The sequence below is a fragment of the Zonotrichia leucophrys genome, chromosome 1, assembly GCF_028769735.1.
Source record: "Zonotrichia leucophrys gambelii isolate GWCS_2022_RI chromosome 1, RI_Zleu_2.0, whole genome shotgun sequence".
In the NCBI taxonomy this organism is placed as follows: domain Eukaryota; kingdom Metazoa; phylum Chordata; class Aves; order Passeriformes; family Passerellidae; genus Zonotrichia; species Zonotrichia leucophrys.
This window is the reverse complement of record NC_088169.1, coordinates 33,536,040-33,555,174: the sequence shown is the minus strand read 5'-3', so window position 1 is coordinate 33,555,174 and position 19,135 is coordinate 33,536,040. Positions and strand designations below refer to the sequence as shown.

Genomic DNA, 19,135 nt, shown 5'->3' with positions numbered 1-19,135 from the left:
TAGTGTTTTGACCCAGGAACTACATGAGAAATGGAAGAAATACACAATTCCATTAGAGCCTGAGTCTTGACTTAGGTGAACAGCTGAAGGGAATCAAAACAGAAAAACCTTCAAATAGCTCTGTAACTGTGATGTTGTGTTTCCTTTAAAAAAACAAGCTGATGTCCAAAATTGCCGTCCAAAATTTTCTTTCAGTCTCTGTTTTTGAATTAGTGAGATAATCAGATTCATAATGATTTTCTATGTGTATAGAAAAGAAAAAGGAAGAAATATTAATGCCTAATTAATGGATCTTGAGACTGAAAGTTTCACTTTATCTGTGTTTGGTTAAATTTGACTGCTTCATGTAAAGCTTCAGGTTTGACAACATGAAAATGTATAGCTGACTTAACAGTCAGTTAACTTACTTTAAGAGGATGTGAAAAGTGGAAATTGTAGATTGATATTTTGAAAAGGGAATTAGAATTACCTGAGCCAGCATTACACAGAATTCTAGGAAATAAACTATTTTATGATTTGAAGTAATGAAAACCAATAAGGAAAATTATTTCCTAGAAGAAATTCAAGGCATTTTTAAGAGATTCTATGTATCCATGTAAGCAAATTAGGATTCTTCCTTATCCTAAAACACAACACGTTATCTGCAGTCTTAAGAACAAAACATAAATATTTTTGGTTATTTTAAGATGAGTATAATTTAGAGTGAAAAATATTTATGTCTTTAAACAGAGTGAACATATTTTCAGGAGCCTTCAGCAACATAGAGAAAATTTCTCTCTTACTAAATATTCTGAAAGTACAAAAGTCAGATCAGTGTATTATCTGAAGTGCCTTACCTTGAAAATACCTTTTCAGTGCAACACTTTTGTTGGTGAAATTCTTCTCTGCTCTAGACAAGGGTAAATCTGGTGTAGCCTACAAACAAAAATGTCAGTACCATATGGAATTCATGTATGGAAGTTGCTAAATGGAAAACTCTGTGAAGAGGGCAGAACCCAGCGTCTATTTTTGCTACAAAGGATGCTGTACAAAAATAATACCCTACAAGAAACAATTGAATGAATTTCTGAGTGCACTTAGCTCATCATAGGTTGAGTACTTTAATTTTTTCTGTCTTGCCAAAATTCTGTGTTTTCAAAAATTAAAATAGAGCATTGGAACTGCATGAAGACAAAACAGTTTTTGAAATGTCTTCTAATTGCTTATTTCTAATAATTTGTCCTGTATGCAAAGACAATGAACTGCCTCAAAATAAGATGGGAGGGGAGGAGTTGAGAATTGCCCAATGAACTGTAATCCCAGGACTTTCCTCTTCACTCTAAATTGAAAAGTGAAAATCCAGCTCCCTAATTAAATATATGTCTGCATGAGTGTTTATTGCATTTCTTTGCATAAGCATGCCTGGCAACTGTGATAGCTATCTCCAAGTGATAGGACAATTAATTGTTTCTTGTCACCAAGTAAAAGAAATACTTTATAAAAGTATTGTAGAATTATAGAATAGACTGTTTCACTTGGAAGAGACCCACAGCAATCATCCAATACAACTGCCTGAGAAAATCAGTACTGACCAAAAATTAAAGCCTGTTATTTAGGGTATTGTCCAAATGACTCTTAAACCCTGACAGGCTTAGGGCACTGAGCACCTCTCTAGGAATCTTTTTCCTGTATTTGACCACTCTCTCAGTAAAGAAATGCTTCCTAATGTCCAGTCTGAATGTGCTATGATGTGTCTCTGAGCCATTGCTCTGTATTTTGTCACTGGATGCCAGAGGAGCTCAGCACATCCATCTCTACTTGCCCATCTCAGAAAGCTATAAAAAGTAATGAAATCACCCCCCCAGCCCTCTTCTCTCCATACTGGACCAACTCAGCTGCTCCTCACAGGACACAGCTTCCAGCCCTGTCACCAGCTTTGTTGCCCTCCTCTGGACACGCTCAAGGACTTTCATACAGTCCCTTAAGAGGGTCAACAGCACCTCCCAGTACAGTACCATTAGTAAACTTGCTAATGGTGCATTCAACTCCTGCTTTCAGATTGTTAAATACTCAGATAAATATTCTGAACAGAACTGGCCCTAGAACCCTGAGGAACATCTGTGGTGCCTGGTCACCAGTCAGCTGTAGCCCCACATGCTGCAGCCCTCTGGGCCCTGCCCTTCAGCCAGGGGTTCACCCAGTGCACTGTGAACCTGCTCACCCACAGCTGGACAGCTTGTCCATGCTGTGAGGAACAGTATCAAAAGCCTTCCTAGCATCCAGAAAAACTCATCCACTACCTTCCCTTCATCCATGAGGAGGGTGACTTTATCATAGAAGGATATCAAATTAGTTGAACAGGACTTTCCCACTGTGAGTCCCCATTGGCTGTGCCTGATGATTGTATTGCTCTTTAAATGCCTTTCAACAGTAACCAGTATGATCTTTTCTGTATTTTTTCCATTATCTGAGGTAAGATTAACAGGTCTGTGTTTCTCTGGGTCTTTGTTCATGCTCTTTCTCTAAACTGGAATAACATTGACAAGCTACCAGCCAGCAGGGAACTTCCCAGGTTTCCAAGACCTTAGGTGATCAAGAAGGGCTCTGCCATAACCTCTGCTGGCTTCTTTAGTACTCTGGGACGATTCCCATCATGCTTCATGGGCTTGTGAACATTCAGCTGATACAACTGGTCCTTTTACAGTTTCAGGGTCCCAAATTTTGAGTATGAGAAATACTTTGTGTGAAACTCTGTGAACTTTGCATGTAAAAGGATGTGTTGCCAGCAGCAAATATAATCTGTGTTGCCAGCTGAAAATCCAGTATATATAGTTATACCTGAGAATTGCTTAAGAAACACCATGATAATGTTCTATCATAAAAAAAATCATAAACAGGAGCTTGGCTATTTCTCACATTTTAATTTTTGAATGGCAAGGGTTTTTGTAATGTTGCATATCCAGCTTTCTTTGTCTGCATAATGAGCGTATTGATGCTCTATTGATGCCCTATGTGACATTCTATTAAACCTCTGATATTTCTTTTCCTTTATCAACAGGCTAAACTCACAATGATTCTTTGACAGGCAGACTTCCTGATTTTCAAGGCCTGGACTTTCCTAGTATTGTCATGTTTGAATAGCCATGAATTTCTGCCATTAGATTTTTAAGTGACATGATGTTATTACCCAGATGCTCTTTAGTTTAATTTACATGTTTTATCAGCTATATATGCTGAAGCCATCTCTTTGTAATTTTCTTTTATTACCGGAAATAAAAATACAGCCACAGTAAATCCCTGTTTTAACTGAGTATAAATACTATTTCTTCAATATAGAGCAACAATTTCTGCGAATCATCTGGCTGACAAGGTGACTTAGTCTCTGACAGGTCTTAGAAAGTAAATAATTTTTGGCCCACTGTTTATTGTCTCCAACACTATTGGATGCTTTTCTCTTGCAGTGCTGAATGTTTCTCCTGCATCTCATGTTCTTAATGCCAGCTCTATTTTTGGAATTTCCTTGCCCTCTGCCCTTCCAGCATTATCTATGATGTCCTGCATTTCACTGCTCGGTAAAAGTGCAAGACTACTCTGTACCTGTCTGCAGAGACAGAGCTATCATCAACAATTTGGGAAGCTACAAATAGTTTGTTTTCTATTAATGCATATTTTCTGCAGTTTTCACAGAAGACATCTTTGCCACAGGCAGTTCTTAGTGAAGTGTGTGTAGTAGAGTCTCATGGTGTAGAGCAGCAATGAGTCTCTAAAATAACAGCGTGAATTGCTGTTTCATAGACATGCACAAATAGACAAACCAGAAAATGTCATAGGAGCATGGAATGCTTTAGGTGTGAAGATCTTTTAAGATCACCCAGTTCCAACCTTCCTGCCATGGGAAGGAACACCATCCACCAGACCAAGCTTTTTAAAGCCCTGTGTAACCTGGTCTTCAACACTTTGTCCATATTGAAGACAAAAGTGTTAAATGGCACCAATCCCAATATCAACTCCTGAGGAATGACACTTGTCAATGGGCTCCCCTCAGTCATTGAGCCATTGACCACAAGTCTTTAAGTATGACCATCCAGCCAATTTCTTATCCACCAAATGGTCCATCATATCCATGCCTCTCCAATTTGGGCCCAAGCTATCAAATTTGCCAGGCACCATTTATGCTTAGTGAAGCCATAGTGGATGCCATAAATCACTTTGTTTTCCATTTGACTTAGCATACTTTCCAGGAGGATCTGCCACATAACCTTGCGAGGTACTGAGGTGAGACTGGTTGGCCTGTAGTTCTCCAGGTCTTTCTTTTTCTCTTTTAAAAATGAGGATTATGTTTCCCCTTTTCCAATCAGTGGGATTCACAAGACTGCCATGACTTCCCAAATATGATGCATTGTGGCTTAGTCACTTCCTCAGCTGGTTCCCTGCAGATATATCTCATCGGGTCCCATGGATTTGGGCACCTTCTGTTTCCTTAGAATGGTCTCAGACCTAATCTTTGCCTACAGCAGGTGGTTTTTCATTCCTCCAGTCTCTACCTTTGCCTTCTATGACTTGAGCAATGTGGCTGGAGCTCTTGCTGGTGAAGACCAAGACAGAAAAACTATTGAGTACCTCAGCCTTTTCCACAAGTCCTAGATAACCAGGTCTCCTATTTCCTTGCTCCACATTTTCCCTAGTCTTCTTTTTATCACTGAGGTACCTAAACCAGCTTTTCTTGTTTTTCTTGATGTCCCTGACCAAATTTCAATCTCTCAGAGCTTTAGCTTTTCTAACCTCATTGCTGGCTGCTTGTACAATCTCTCTCTATTACTCCCAGGATACCTCTCTCTGCTTCCACCCTCTGTAAGATTCTTTTTTTCTGTGTTTGAGTTTGTCCAGGAGTTCCATGTAGGCCTCCTGGCATTTTTGCCTGATTTTTCCTTTGTCAGGATGTGCTTCTGAGCTTGGAGGAGGAGGACATTGAATATTAACCAGTGCTTTTGGGCCACTCTTTACCTGCTGAATTCTACTGCACTGGGCAGCTATAGGACCTGGTAACTTGCTTAGGTGACTCTTCTTGCACAATGAGGGTGTGTGCAATTACTTGTACAAGTGCTGTCCTTGGAAAGCAGAAATAGCTGAGAGGGTTTCCCTGTTTGTGAGCCTGCTGCTCATCCCAGGAGGAGATGCTCACTGATAGAGCGGTACCAGAGCCCCTCCTCTGGTCTTCTCTCTGCACATCTGGTGCACTGGTGTGGTGTGGGGCATGATTTGCTCTGCTCTCAGGAGCTGTCCGCCAATGGCTTTAGGACTGATCTCAACAATAGTAAATATTGAGAACTAAATTGTTTTTAATTAAATATAACTTAATTTTGTACTGCTTATCTTGTTCTAGCTGTGATGGTTTGAAAGGAATAAAGTTTGTGATAGAAATGACATCTTTATTTACTGTTTCATGAAAAAACAGTCAAGATGTTGAGCATGCTGAACCTTCTTTAGGCCTTAAAATAGAAATAGACATCTTCAGGCAATGTAAAATTCAAGAATAATTGTTTAGAAGTTAGCTTATCTAGGCTAATCGATAAGAGGGTTTAAGAGGGATGAGTAGCACCACTGGTAGGAGGCTTGAGAAAAAGGTTGTAATTCTTCATTAAGCCTGTATATTGCTCCATACCAAAAGAACAAATGCAGTCAATAAAGCTGAGCATCACTCAGCCATCAAAGTGAAAGCATTTTTCAGGAAGCAGAAGAGGTCTACCCCTTGAGAATGAACTGTGAAATACATTAAAATGACAAATTGGAAGATTAAAAGTCATAACTCTGGTCACTACCAAAACTCCTAGACTCTGAGAAAGCATTAATTTTAAGATATATCACAGTTATTTTCTCAAATCTTTTCCTGCTTCATATGTTACTGTTCCACATTTTCTTATTCTTTCTCTTTGCCTTTTTTCCCCATAAACCTCCGAACATGTTAAAAACAGGAGAATGATATTGTCACCTGTCCCCTTCCCAATAACTTTCTCTCTACAGATACTGATCACACCATTTTTTCAAACCAAGTAGTCACAAAATTATGTTCGACTCAAACCATTTTTCTGAACTAAGGTGAAGTTGTTTAGCTTTGAAGAATGTTAGTGGCTGAGAACTAGTGCTAGATCTGGCTAGAAAACCTGCCTGCTGTACTTTTGGTCTCTATATCAATTGGCTAATGAAGTCTATGATGCCTTCCTACCAATCTTATTTCACCTTTCAGGGTTTTTTTATATTTCTCTTTTTTTTCTTTTTTTTTTTTTTAAATTTTATTTGCTAAAGCAATTAAATGAAATCTATAAAACTGACTGTTCCGATTTTGACTGGCATGGAATTAATTGTCTTAGTAATAGCTGCTACAGTGCGGTGCTTTGGATTTACTACAAGAATTATTTTGATAACACACTGATGTTCTGGTTATTGCTAAGTAGTGCTTTTCCCCAGTCAAGGACTGCTCATTTTCCCATGCTGTGCCAGGGAGCAGGAGCACAAGAAACTGGAGGGTGGGTGAGGGGCCATAACCAGGAAAGCTGACACAAACTGGCCAAAGGGTTATTCCATGCCACACAATGACACACTAAGTAGGGAGTTGTCCACTTGTCACCAATTGCTTCTGAGGGATGGGCTGGGCAGCAGTCAGCAGGTAGTGATCAACTGTATTATACAGAATTAATTTATCTTCCACTGTACTCCTTTTTCTGTCCCTTATTTTCATTAATATAATAAATAATAACAATAAAAATCTTATTTGCTATCATGATAATTATTAATTATTGTTATAATATTTTTACAATCATTAAACTGTTTTTATCTCACCCCATAAGGTTTAATGTTTTTTTCCTGATTATTCTTTCTCTCTAAGGGGAGATGTGGGGAGGTATGAGATGGGAACCACATGGTGCTTAGTTGCTGGTGGGCATTAGACCATTTGCAAATATTTCCTAGTAAACAAAATCCACATTCTCTGGTAAATATAATGTTGAAACAGGAAGTAAAATAACTCTGATCTGCTTATGAATTCAGACACCTGCCAAATGGAGTTTTCTCAATTTTTCCCTAATCAATCAGATATTTTTAATTAAAAAAGGATTTGTAATTTTTTGGTTACTAACTCAAGATCTACAGCCACTGTGAAGGTCTGGGCATCCTTTACCATCATCTCCAGCGAGAGGAAGAGATACATCTCTGTGTACAGAGATACATCTCTTCAGCTTTCATGAAATGAAAGGAGAATTGATTTATAGTCACTGTCAGCTCCCTGTAGACCTAGGAAGGTGTTATGGAAGGCATTCAAAACCCTGAAGACAGTCTCAGTTTTGTTAGCAGTACTTGTGTCAGGCTTGACCTAATGTCAATAGCTTCTCCTCAGCTATGGGACTAGCACAGTCAGTGGGGAAAAATGAGCAAAGGTCAAGCATATGATGCAAAGAAACTAATTAAGAAAAACAACATCAAGAGCAAAAAAAAATTCCTCCCCCCCAATTGCTCTTTGGCCTTACTGGTGGTATTAACTGTTTCTTTTAATGAACTTTGCTTCTGTTGTGCTGATAGTTGGATTATGTCTTCTGATTCTCTCTCTTTTCTTCTTGAACACAGATTCCTGTGCTTCTCAATCTGAGTAAAGACCCAGATGTTAACTTGCCTATGAAGCCATTAATCTTCTCATTGGCTATGGGTGCATGCCTTGGAGGTAAGAGTTTACGTGAGAAAGCTGACATAAGGTAACAATTGTTGCATGTATAAACTGGCACAATTGGTTCAATCATTTTACTGTGCAAGGCATATGGAGGGCCTGATTCAGCTCCTTTGACTTCAAAGCACTCCTGGATGAAGATCCCATTGAGCTGCTGCTGCTACAATAGGATTTTTGCAGTCTGTGTTTGAAGTCTGTATCTGCATAATCTACAGACATAGAAACAGTCCAGATGGTGCTTATATGGCTCTGATCTTTTGTGAGAGAAAAGACAAAGATACATTTGGCTTTCAGAACAGAAAGCCATCATTGCTCATTGAAAAGATGCAGAAAATGTATAATAGTTAAGATCTGAATGCTTGATTCAAAATCTGCTGAAGTCACTGGAAGGTTTTCTGGCTGGTTTTGGATACAGAAATTATTTCAGTATCCATTTGCTGACCTATTTATTACTCATCACTGTAAGGAAAATACTTTTTAAGTCTTTGGAAAATGTACCTTTAATAATGACTCTAACAGCCATTCTTCTAGTGCCCATCTTGATGTTAACTGGGATTTTGGGTATTGTCAGTATATTAGCACAAAAGAAGGATATGTTTTCATGACTGTTTTTAATTTTTTTAATTAAAAAGGTAGCATGTATGTACTGTAGGCCCTGGATTTTGTCTCTATTTTTTCTAAGAATAAAAGAGGATAACAATCCAGTAGTTTTAAAATTAATTCTTGCAAGGATGATTTTACATTTTGGAAATGGCTTGTAAAGATGTTACAATACAATGTTTCCATATAACAAGTCCACTAAGTGCCATTAAAATGTGTAAGTTTTAAATCAGAAAGAAAGTTAGTACTATTTTTTTACTACTTAAAATTTTAATGCTAATTACATTCTATTGGCTGATCCCTAAATATTTAGGTAGTTAAGTTATATAAAGTTAAAATTAATAACATCGTGTTCCACCATGAATTCACCCCTTCTTCCCCTTCATGCCCCTCCAAACAGTTCCTGTGACTCCACAGGGATAAGTAAACCCAGTTTTGTGTACAATATAAGTTCAGGTTTGTTTATTCAGCTAAGTGATTGTGAGTACAAGTGACCTTAATACCTAACAATGATTACAGTGATGTAATTTACAGATTGAGTTTTAAGAGCATGTTGCAAAGGCAGGACAGTTTCACACCAGTTATTCATTTGAGGAATATCTCTTTAGCTTGTCATTACTCATCATTATATTGTGACTTTAATCTGTTCCTCTGTAAAATCAGTGATTGGAATGATCACCATATCGTCATATAGATGTTTGTCAGAAAAATATTAAACTTCTTCACCTTTTTATAGAACGCAGATTTCTTAGAGGTCTTTTTCAACCTAAATGACACTATGATTCTGTGAATTTGTTGATCACTGAACATACTCTCATTTCATTAAATTCCAGATTAAAAAAAAAAAGCATAAGGAATACAAAGTTAGTCAGATTATGCTGACATATTCTGAATGGGATGTGCTTTACCAGCCTTGGAGCCTTTACCAGTTTCAGCTGACTTTCCGAAACTATCAGTTATCATCTTAACCCAAATTCCTTAAATTTGCTTTGCTGAAGGACTGCCTGGATTTTGAGAGACTTCTGTGTGTATACACTATGAGACAAAATTAAAAATAACAGTAGCATGAGAATGATTTGAATTATAGAGATTAGAGATCATACAAGGTGCCTAGGTGCTCAGATCCATACAAATTTTTTGAATAAAAGGTTAGATCATTGTCAGCAAAGGCTTAAACTTTCCTGACTCTTTTCCATTAGGATAAAGCTGAGCATATGCTGAGTTATACTGGCAAATGTCTTCTAAGGAGTGTTAGGCTCAAATTTAATGTGTTTCTGATTTTCCATTGATGAAAAGCTAATGGACAGGAGCTTTTTGTTGGAGAATAAGTGTATGAAAGCTTTAGCTTTTAAAAATGCAGCATTGAAAAATGGGGGGAAATGGGCTTTTCTTTCTTAAAAAAGGAAGTGTTGATAGTCCTTAAAGATTATTTCCAAAAGAGAACTCCCATCATCCCTGAAGTGTATGAAGGAATCCTCAAGGTAGGCTAATGCAGTTGCAGAAGGAGTAGATGACAATGATATCGTTACTGCCTGGAGCTTAGGGCAAAAGATTGGATCTTATCTCTGCTTATGCAACCAAGGGAACTTGAGAAACAAGATATTTTGTAGAAGAGTCTTATGAAATAATACATTACAACTACGTATTGTAGAGTTAGCTGTTTAGTACATAATACAGAACTTCATTTCTGGTAATTTGATAACATTTCTGTAGTTCAGGGTAAACACTGCTAATATGTCTGTAAAGGGAGCATCAGCATTTGTGCCTGTCTTGGAAAACAGCATCCATTTTCTCCTAAAAAATTTCCAGTGGTTTCGATTACTTTATTCCTATCGCCAAAAAGTGCACAGGCCGATACTTTTGGAAGATGATAGGATGAGAAAAGGCAGTAATTTTCCTTCATTGCTTTAACTGTTGTCCTGGAAATGAGAGAAGGATGGAGTCAGTCTCAAATAAGATGAAAAGGCCTTTGATGGTAACTGTCATGTTGTTGTCATTGTCTCCCGAAAGAGAGCTGCTGCTGCTAAATTTCTGTCTTTCATAGCCTGGTGCTCAGACAAAAGGAGTAAAGGAAATCACATAGGTACTCCTTGTTCTGTAAAATGTCTCTGAAAGTGAGAAGGGAAAAAAAATCCTGTCTCTTAATCCAGAAAGCAAGGGCAGTGATGACCATGATGAGTTCCTGGTGAGAGTGTCACAATTTCAAATTTTTTTAAATATTGCTCATAGTTGGCCTGTTCTTTTTGGCAGAAATTTTCTTGTTTATGTCAGATCAATCTTATACAGTTAAGAAATAAACATGACAATTTTCTAGGGGATCTGGTTCTGAAAATTTGGATCTATATTTGTCCCAGGTGTCTTTAAGAACTTAAGTAGTAAGTTAGGAGTCTGGCTGCCCCAGCCTCCATACTTGGTGATGGAGATAGTGGTACAACCAAGGTATTCATTCATCCACTGAAATTGCCAGATGATCTCTGCAGAGCACACTGGAGCCCCTCATGTGACTAAGAGGAGTTCCCAAAGACAAGTCAAGTGAATTCAGGCTTTTGGGGATTTTGATTAGATAAATCTTCTGGATACTGAACAACCTTATTAATTCGCATCTTCCTGGGAGTTAGTGGTCAGGCTGTCAAAGTATCTGGAAAAATTGTGTTGCTCATGGAGTTTTTTTAAGTGTGATCCACCAGTATTTCAATTACATGTTAACAATGAAGGGAAAGAAAACAGGAAATATAAAAGGTACTAAAGGAAATACAAAGGAAGAAACTTACGGGGTGCTCTGATGAATCTGTATTACTTTAGCATGAGAGGGCTCTGAATAAGGCTTCATTCATTAATGTTTTGTATTCTAGTACTTGATGGAATTACAACACTCTGGAGACTGAGTTTTATGCGGACCTTCCAATAGCGTCTAGGGAATGCTGAAATTCTGGAGAGCAAATGAAAGTTGCTAGCTCCAGCAATTTCAGAACAAGAGAAACTTTAATTGCACTTTTTATTTTGTCTCATGACTTTTAAAAGAGCATAAAATGAGGATTCAACTTAAATTTATTAAGTGTACAGTCAGAAATTCACCTGTTAAGATTGTTCAATTGTGTAGAACGAGACTATTTACTGAGCTGAGAGGTTATAGCTAAAATATTATTTGAGGGGTTTTTATACATTTGACATTTAAAGAACTGGCATTTATTTACCCTTTTATCTTTTTCTCTCTCTTTTGGTTTTTTTTTTTTTCATGATTTATAAACAGTATGCTTTTGAAAAAAAAAAAATCAAATTAATTTTTGAAAGTTCCTACCTTTTGAGATCTCAGTTGCTAGCACAGAAAAGTGCAAAAACTCTGCTGCAGTGACTATTAATGTGGTCCAGAGGGGATATTGTTTACAATGTATAGTTTTGCACTATTTTCCTTCTCTGTATATTTTCCTGAAGGACAATACCTGAAAGTCATTCTTATTACAATTCTGCAGAAATAGGCAGTTTCTAGGATGCATTCAGTTGTGCTATTCTGTCCACACAATTCAGTTGTAGGCTCTATGTCAAGACAGAAGGTAAGAAGAGAGGATTGCTGGCACTTTTCTTCTAACCTTACAGGGTCAAAACCCAGGTGTGAATAAAATTCATTATCCACAGGACACTGTGCTAATTACAGCTATTACAGCTATCCCACAGTGTAGCTAAACAGTGGGATTTCTCTCAGTAGTCCAGTGCTGTAGCTATTCTGCCTCTCAGCAGCCCTCCTTAGGTCCCTGGTGCAGATGGAGCTTTGCACAGTGGAGTATCACTGATTTATTATTCCTGCAGATTCTGCTCAATAAGATCCTAAACTGGGTTTAAAGCTTCAGACACACTGAAGGTATAAAGCTAAAAATATTGTTTATATTCATAAACCAACCCTCCTTCTCTGCAATATGAGGAAAAGTTATATCCTTCAGAAAGCATAAAATATAATAAATATATGATAATTAACATTATAAAAAACTGTAGCTACTTTACTGCTCATTTATAGTTATAATAGATCAAATTTGTATAACACTTTTCAATTTGAAAGATTAAAACGTCTGCCAAAAAATGAATGCATAGTGTAAAAATATAGCTGTTATTTATGACGAGCAGCTTTGGTTTTGAACTTTATTGTTGTATAAAATGTGCAACTGAAACTGTAGGAATTTTTTTCTGGTAGAGACAATATACCTACCTGAGCTTGATTTTAACCAGGACATGAATATTGGCAGATCCTATTGGTTCTAAAATAGTCTTTTAATGACAAGAAATTCTGGGGCTCAGTTCTATGTCTAATGGGCAAGACAGTCCAGATTCCTAGAAATATATTTTTATCAGTATAAAACTCAATTCAAATCAAAGGGAGGTATTGTAAGGAATGAGAGCCATCTTTAAGAATATAAAGGATATTGCTGCTCTTGACCTTGAAAAACAGGGAAATCAAATAGGGAAATTTAAGAAACACATAATAGTTTTTATTTGAAGACCTCAGGCCAGTCTTTAGCAGCATTACACCTTCAAATTGTACATATCTAGAAGCATGTTTTTATGTCTTCCATTAATATCTAATTTGGTTTCTAAATACACTTTGCATTATTTCTATGATGTTTGCAGTGATGGAAATTAAGTCAACAACTACTGCTGTCCATTAAATGGTAGTACTCTTTTCTTGTTCTTAATGATGAGCTCATTGAGATGTAACCTGAAAGTTTTTGGGATTTGTTGTAGTGTGAAAAACACTAGATATAAAAATGAGGACTCTTTTCACTCAATTAATACCTGAGAGCCCAAACTGTCCTCTGCTCTTTTCTGTAAGAGCCAGAATCTGTAACCTTCCACAAAAACCCTGTTGCTCTTTTCCTTAGCCCTTTAATTACATTCAAGCTCTGAGATATCTTCATGCTTTTTCAGTGTGAAATTCTTAAAGCCCAGAAATGCTGAAAAGTCCCTGGTGTGAGACCCAGGCCTGTTTCCAGACTCCTTGCAACTAAAGGATATTATCTAAGATTGCCAAAGATTGTCCCCTTGGCCATGGAAGGCATGCAGAAGAAAATTTTGAGCCTAAAATATAAAACCAGGAAAAACTGAGAGTGAACATTTGACAGACATACCTTTGTCTGTATGAAAGCACTATCAGAGACAAGTTTGGTTTTAAGATACTGAGTTAATATGGAAAATAATCCCCATAATGCAACTAGTATATTTTTTTCAGCAAGGACATTTTTCTAGGCTTGAAAAGAGTTACCTTGGCAGACATGCATGTGTAGATATATGCATACCATTAAGGGTGAAATATGAAGCCTATGGGGTAAAGGATAATGTTTCAGCTGCACTGATGAGAATTTGTAGTTTGGATGGTCTTAGACTTTAAATTGGAAATAAGACAGCTATGTGTAATATTGATTTAGAAAATAAATTTATACCAAACACCAAATTCACTTGATTATAATGCTTGCATTACTGATGACTTTGAAATGCTTCAATTAATGGCTTTCAACCTGTGTAAAATAACTGCAAGCTATAAAGTTCTGCAAATTAGAGATAGGATAATGATCAGATATGGCACTGGGGCTCCTGTGAAGTATATATGGAGATACCTTTAATTTTCTTTACCTGCTTTGTGCATTTCTTTATTATAAATGAGAGAAAGTTCTTTCCAGGAGCTTTAGCCACTTCTGTTGTCAGAATTATATGGAATAGGCAAACGGATTTTGTTGTATCAGTGAGTTGCCGCAGTATGAGAATAGCTGTCAGCAGAAGAGTTATATTCAGTTAGAAGGTAGCACTTGGACTATCAGACAGAATAAGGCAGGGAAGCTACAGCAGGACTCAAAACACTTAAGTGCAGAATATAATACTGGATTATCTACTTTTCTTCCTTTCCAGACACTTTCCAGGCAATGCCCCCCTCTTCTGCACCTTGAGGAGGAAAAAAATCTTGCAATATTCATATTGATTTATATTGACAAATCAGATAATCTGTGTGACACTAAGGAAAGTTATAATCATGGTCTAGATATTATTTATATAGATATTGATAAAGCTATTTAGCACAGTTATCTTCAAAGTATATTATGATAAATAATGAATAATATACTCTTATGCCTGGTTTCTGTATATGAAATGTTTTTTCAGTATTTGTCCCCATTAACATGACATGAGGCAAAGCTATGAAACTGAGAAATAGTTTTAGTCTTTGAATCTGAAAATGAGAGATGAAATATGTGCAGCATTGAAAATATGAAATATGTGCAGTATTAAAAACATTAAGTGAAAGCTACTTGAATATGTATCTCAGGGCATAGGGGAATGGAGTGTCAGACAGCTGGCACTATCCATCATTATAATTGTATTTTTTACACTTGCACTGGGCAGGTTGACTCTGAGGAGAAAAGTGGCTTTAGTGGTCACCCCAGATTTTATGTATTTTTTAGAGATGTCTGGATTTCATAAAAGTTCATGAATTTCTTTAGGTCACTAAAGTAACAAGTGCAGGATGTTCAGCAACTCACCTTATTTATTTCACACTTCTGGTAGACAAATGGCAAATTTAACTTTCACCTTTTCCTCTCTTAGCAAAAAGGAAACAATGAGCATTTACCAGTGTAGTTCTTATACAGCTGTCTTGCTGGTGGTGTTGTAGTGCTTTGTAGAGAAAAAGTGGTAAATTTCACCTGATTGAAGGCATTGGGTTGAATGCAGCTCAATGACATTTTTTGAAAACTGAACTCAAAACTTTCATTCATGTTCTTTCATGTTTTCACCTACAATGTCCATGTTTAGGCATTTATGTAGAAATACACCATTCAAAATGTTTCCAAAACAGCAAAATCAAAAATGTTGATATCAGAAGACTGCATTTTATCACAAATAAAAATATTAAGTGAGCTCATGCATGCCTGTGACTTGATGTCCCTTTTAGGGACTGCTACTCTTCAACTGGCCTTGATTCTCTTTATTGATGACAATGTTTGATAATCTGGCCTATTAGTTTTTATACATAAAAAAGATTAAATTATTCAAGTCTTGCCTGTTATTAGAAGGTATTCAAGACTTGTGGACATTGAACAGATGAATATAAATGTAGATTTCTTTTTTTTTTTTAATGAGGCAAATCTGTATTACTTTTGTGTGAAACTGAAAATTTATCAAAGCTATGAAGGCTATCTTCTATAAGGCTAATCAAAACCAGAACTGGTCAGTGTCCATTTTGGCAGACAGATTTGCTGTGTTTGCTCAGCCTGTGCTTTAAGTAAAGAATATGCTGTGGAAAGGAAGCCAGGCACATCAGTTTGCCTTTCTTTTACAACATAAATTATATGGGAGAGTGCACAGGATTTTCATTTAAAGATGCCTTGGAAGCAAGGAGCTGGTTTCCTTCAGTAAGTTTTACTTTGATACTGTAATGGAATGGTTCACTACAGCAAAAAGCAGGGATGAGAATCATCACCCTAAAATTATTCATGACTGTGGAAAATTTCTTGTTTCAGAAAGAGAATCCTTGTCTGGACAAAGCAGAACAGTTGTCCTGTATAGAACTGGGCCTGTCACAGAGGCTTGTTAGAGGCTAGGGAAAAGCTTTTCTCAGAGCTTATGTTGGCACAAAAATAGGGTTTTTTACTTCTGCATTAGCTGTCCTGAGATACAGGAGAGAGAAAATGCAGAAGGCTTCTTGGTTAAGCACAGGTGTAGGGGAAATGGTCTGTAATTTTCACAGCAAAACAAACTTTTCTGTTAGCCATCCATTTGGTTGTTACCCAAGGTATTATCTCCTTTACATTCAAGGAAGTTACTGTTATAATGGTTGCTCATGCTAGGCCAAACAGCTTTATTAGTGATAATCCCTTCCCTTTGATTTCTCAGTGCTTTGAGTAATAAACACTAATCCTGCCAGGCACTTTGAGGTGATTCTCCAAGAGAACACATTAACTCAGCAAACAAAAGGGTTAGGCTTGCTCTTGAGGGGGCAATACCAAAGGGATTCCTGAGAATTAACAGCATTTAGATATAATAAACATGCTGCTGACAAGTAAAAATCAACACTGAGAATGAGGCTTCAAGTCAGAGGATGTGCATTATTGATTCAAACTCTCTCCCTTTTATTGCTGTGATTCTCATCTGATTTCCCAGCCCCTTTTTTCAGTAAGCCTAGTTGGTTCTCCCAGCACTGATTTTGGTGCATTGCAGGTTACAGTGACTTTTGAGCAAACTCCCTCTGCTGAGGAGAAGGCTGTCTGGGCCCATGAGATGTGCATTGTGTGTGGTGTGCAAGGTCTGGGTTCGGATTTGGCTCTCTCTGAAGGAGCCATGCAGCAAAGTGCTGGGTTATGGAGAAGTAGCTACAAATGGAAGAAGAAGGCTGAAAGAAGCAGGGCAGGTGGATAGTGCAGGTATCAAATCAGGCTTACCAAACCTTGTCAACATCTTCCTGCTTGTAGCTCTAAGTTAGCTGGGGATGAAAAGGCACATTTTAATGTGTGGGGTTTGGATATTTCTTGATCTATTTATTCTTAACTAAAACTTAAATACTGTCTCACACTTGGGGTTGATTCCACATTCCCTAAAGATATTTGAAGTTATTTGCCTTGAGAAATATCAGAAAGAAGATGTTATATCAGCTTTTCCAGACAGAAACAGCAGAACGCCTTCTACTTGGTTTCTGAAATGATTGTGCAGAGCTAGGGCAGCTCCGTGGAAAAAGGATTACGATCTGTGAGGATTCCTTTGTCGTAGCATAAGCAGTTAATTAGAATTACTATTTTTTTCATTAAGAAAAAGGTCTCTCTTGAGTTCATGCATATGAACTATTAAGCATAGTTAGTATTGGCAACAGTGCATGTAGTCTGTCAAGGAAAAAAGGAAGAAGATATTCAGAATAAAATGCACTGCTTAGTTCATAGATATAACATACTACTGACATTAGAAATATCACAATTCATTGTAGTGAATCCAGTTTCTCTGTAACCATCTGCCTTGTGATAAAGGGTGAGTTGGAGTCATCAACAATGTTACAATAGGAGTCCTCAAACCAGGCTGGTTTATTGCAATGTGGTGATACAATTGACCCATGTGTTACTTTGTTTTGAGCATACAAACAAGCAAGAGGAAGCCTTTTGAAGCTGAATTGTTCCTAAGATTGCAGGTGATGTGAAGATGAAGTCAAGACTGAGTGAAGTCCTAAAAAACATCTTTTCTTAGTTTGCATCAATCAGAATGAGTTTAATGTATAGGTTTCTGTGTACATTGACTTAGGCTAGAGTTTTCTGTGATTCAGAAGGTTAGTGTTGCTATTTCACTACGGAGTTAAACCCGTGCCATGGAGACAGATGTTCCTGGGTGGTGAAACAAAAGTTTGCTTCTGTTGTTAATTTGAGTGCAGTTCTTTGAAGCCCGCTGAGCCAGTGCCTAATGAAACTGCACACACTCTCCAAACAAATGAAAAAGTAATGCTGTTCCTCACAGATAACATTTAAGGTGACGATTTCTTCTCAAGTGAAATCTACTTGGGGAAATCAATTCACTGCTGAAGCAGAAACTCTTTCCATAATACTTCATTATGTGAAGGCATTACTATAGCCTATGCAGTATAGGGAGAGCTCGTGCTGTTTGGAGATCTCGACTGTATCTAGTCAGAGCCATGGGACAAGCACAGTTTCAGTCTCATTTCTTTAATTTGAAGCCAGAGCTATATTCCTTGTCTGCAGTAACATTATTCTGAGAGTGATGACTGGTTGTGCTACACATAGAGCAGAAATCTCTTATGAAATGTTTGGATGCTGTAGACTAGTGATTAGTTTGGAATTGAATATTCCTGAATTGTTCCTTCCTGACTCCTCTAATTACATCAGTTGTATTCATTTTTTCTGTTTTCACGTTAAGCCACGCTCCTTGTGCCTTGGTTTCTCATGGCACTTACCTACCAGGAAAGCTGTTCAAGTTCAGTTTTGTATTTTAAAATGTGCGGTAAAGTAATTTGGATATACTTCAAGGCAAAAAGAGAGAGAGCAAGAGAAACAAGCTGTGATGTTTCTAATGACCAGTGCTAGACACTATTTTTTAAAGGTTTCTGTTCCTCTTATGATGCTAATCATTCTTTTTTCTCCACACCTAAAGCACCTGTGGAGGTGGTTTTCTATGTATGACAAGAAGGTGAGGTTACAAAAAATTCTTGGTGTCTCACAAGAATGATCACAATAGTTTTATGATCAATAAGGATTCACTCTTGTATTGATGTGCAGTTTCAGCAACATCAGCAGAACCCCTCAGAGACAGGCAGGGTATCTCTGCACTGAGCTCCAGCTCCTTTGCATTATAAAAGCCTTAAAAACAGCAGGTGGGAAACAGGTCACCTAGCACAGCTCCTAAGAGAGCAGAAAGAAAAGGAATTTGAAAAAAAACCATAGAGGGAGAATTAAATATACAAAATAAAATGTCTATTTGGGACTAGAGGGAGTGAGAGTGGAGCACTTTTCTCATCTCAAGAAATCTCCAAGATTTCTGTGTCTTCCTTATTCCATAGTGGCATCTGCTCAAGAGCTGCTGATGAGAAAATAAACCAGTCTATTGCTCCTAATAGGTGTTGCTTAGGCCACTCACTTGAGACCATAGATGCCTTTGTTCAGATCTTTACTCCAGGATGAAAATTTGAGTTTGCTGCCTAATGTGTGTTGATAATAATTGACCATGCTGGAATAAAAAAGAATCATGTATTTTCTTTGGACTCAATTGGAAAAAATTTTGTCATATCAGGGCTTTTTATTGGAAAGCTTTGGCTTTCAAGAAGTCAGCTAAAAATAATAATAAAAAAGTCCAGAGTGACTTTTGGGGTTTATTTTTTTC

General features: G+C 37.3%; 1 protein-coding gene across 1 annotated transcript in view; it reads left to right on the top strand.

Annotated features, from left to right (window-relative positions):
• Window positions 1-19,135, top strand: part of OCA2 (OCA2 melanosomal transmembrane protein) — a 182,747-nt gene that overhangs the window by 125,489 nt on the left and 38,123 nt on the right. The window contains exon 23 of the mRNA XM_064715016.1: window positions 7,597-7,690. Within this exon, the coding sequence (XP_064571086.1) occupies window positions 7,597-7,690 (94 nt within the window). The remainder of the gene's footprint in view (window positions 1-7,596; window positions 7,691-19,135) is intronic.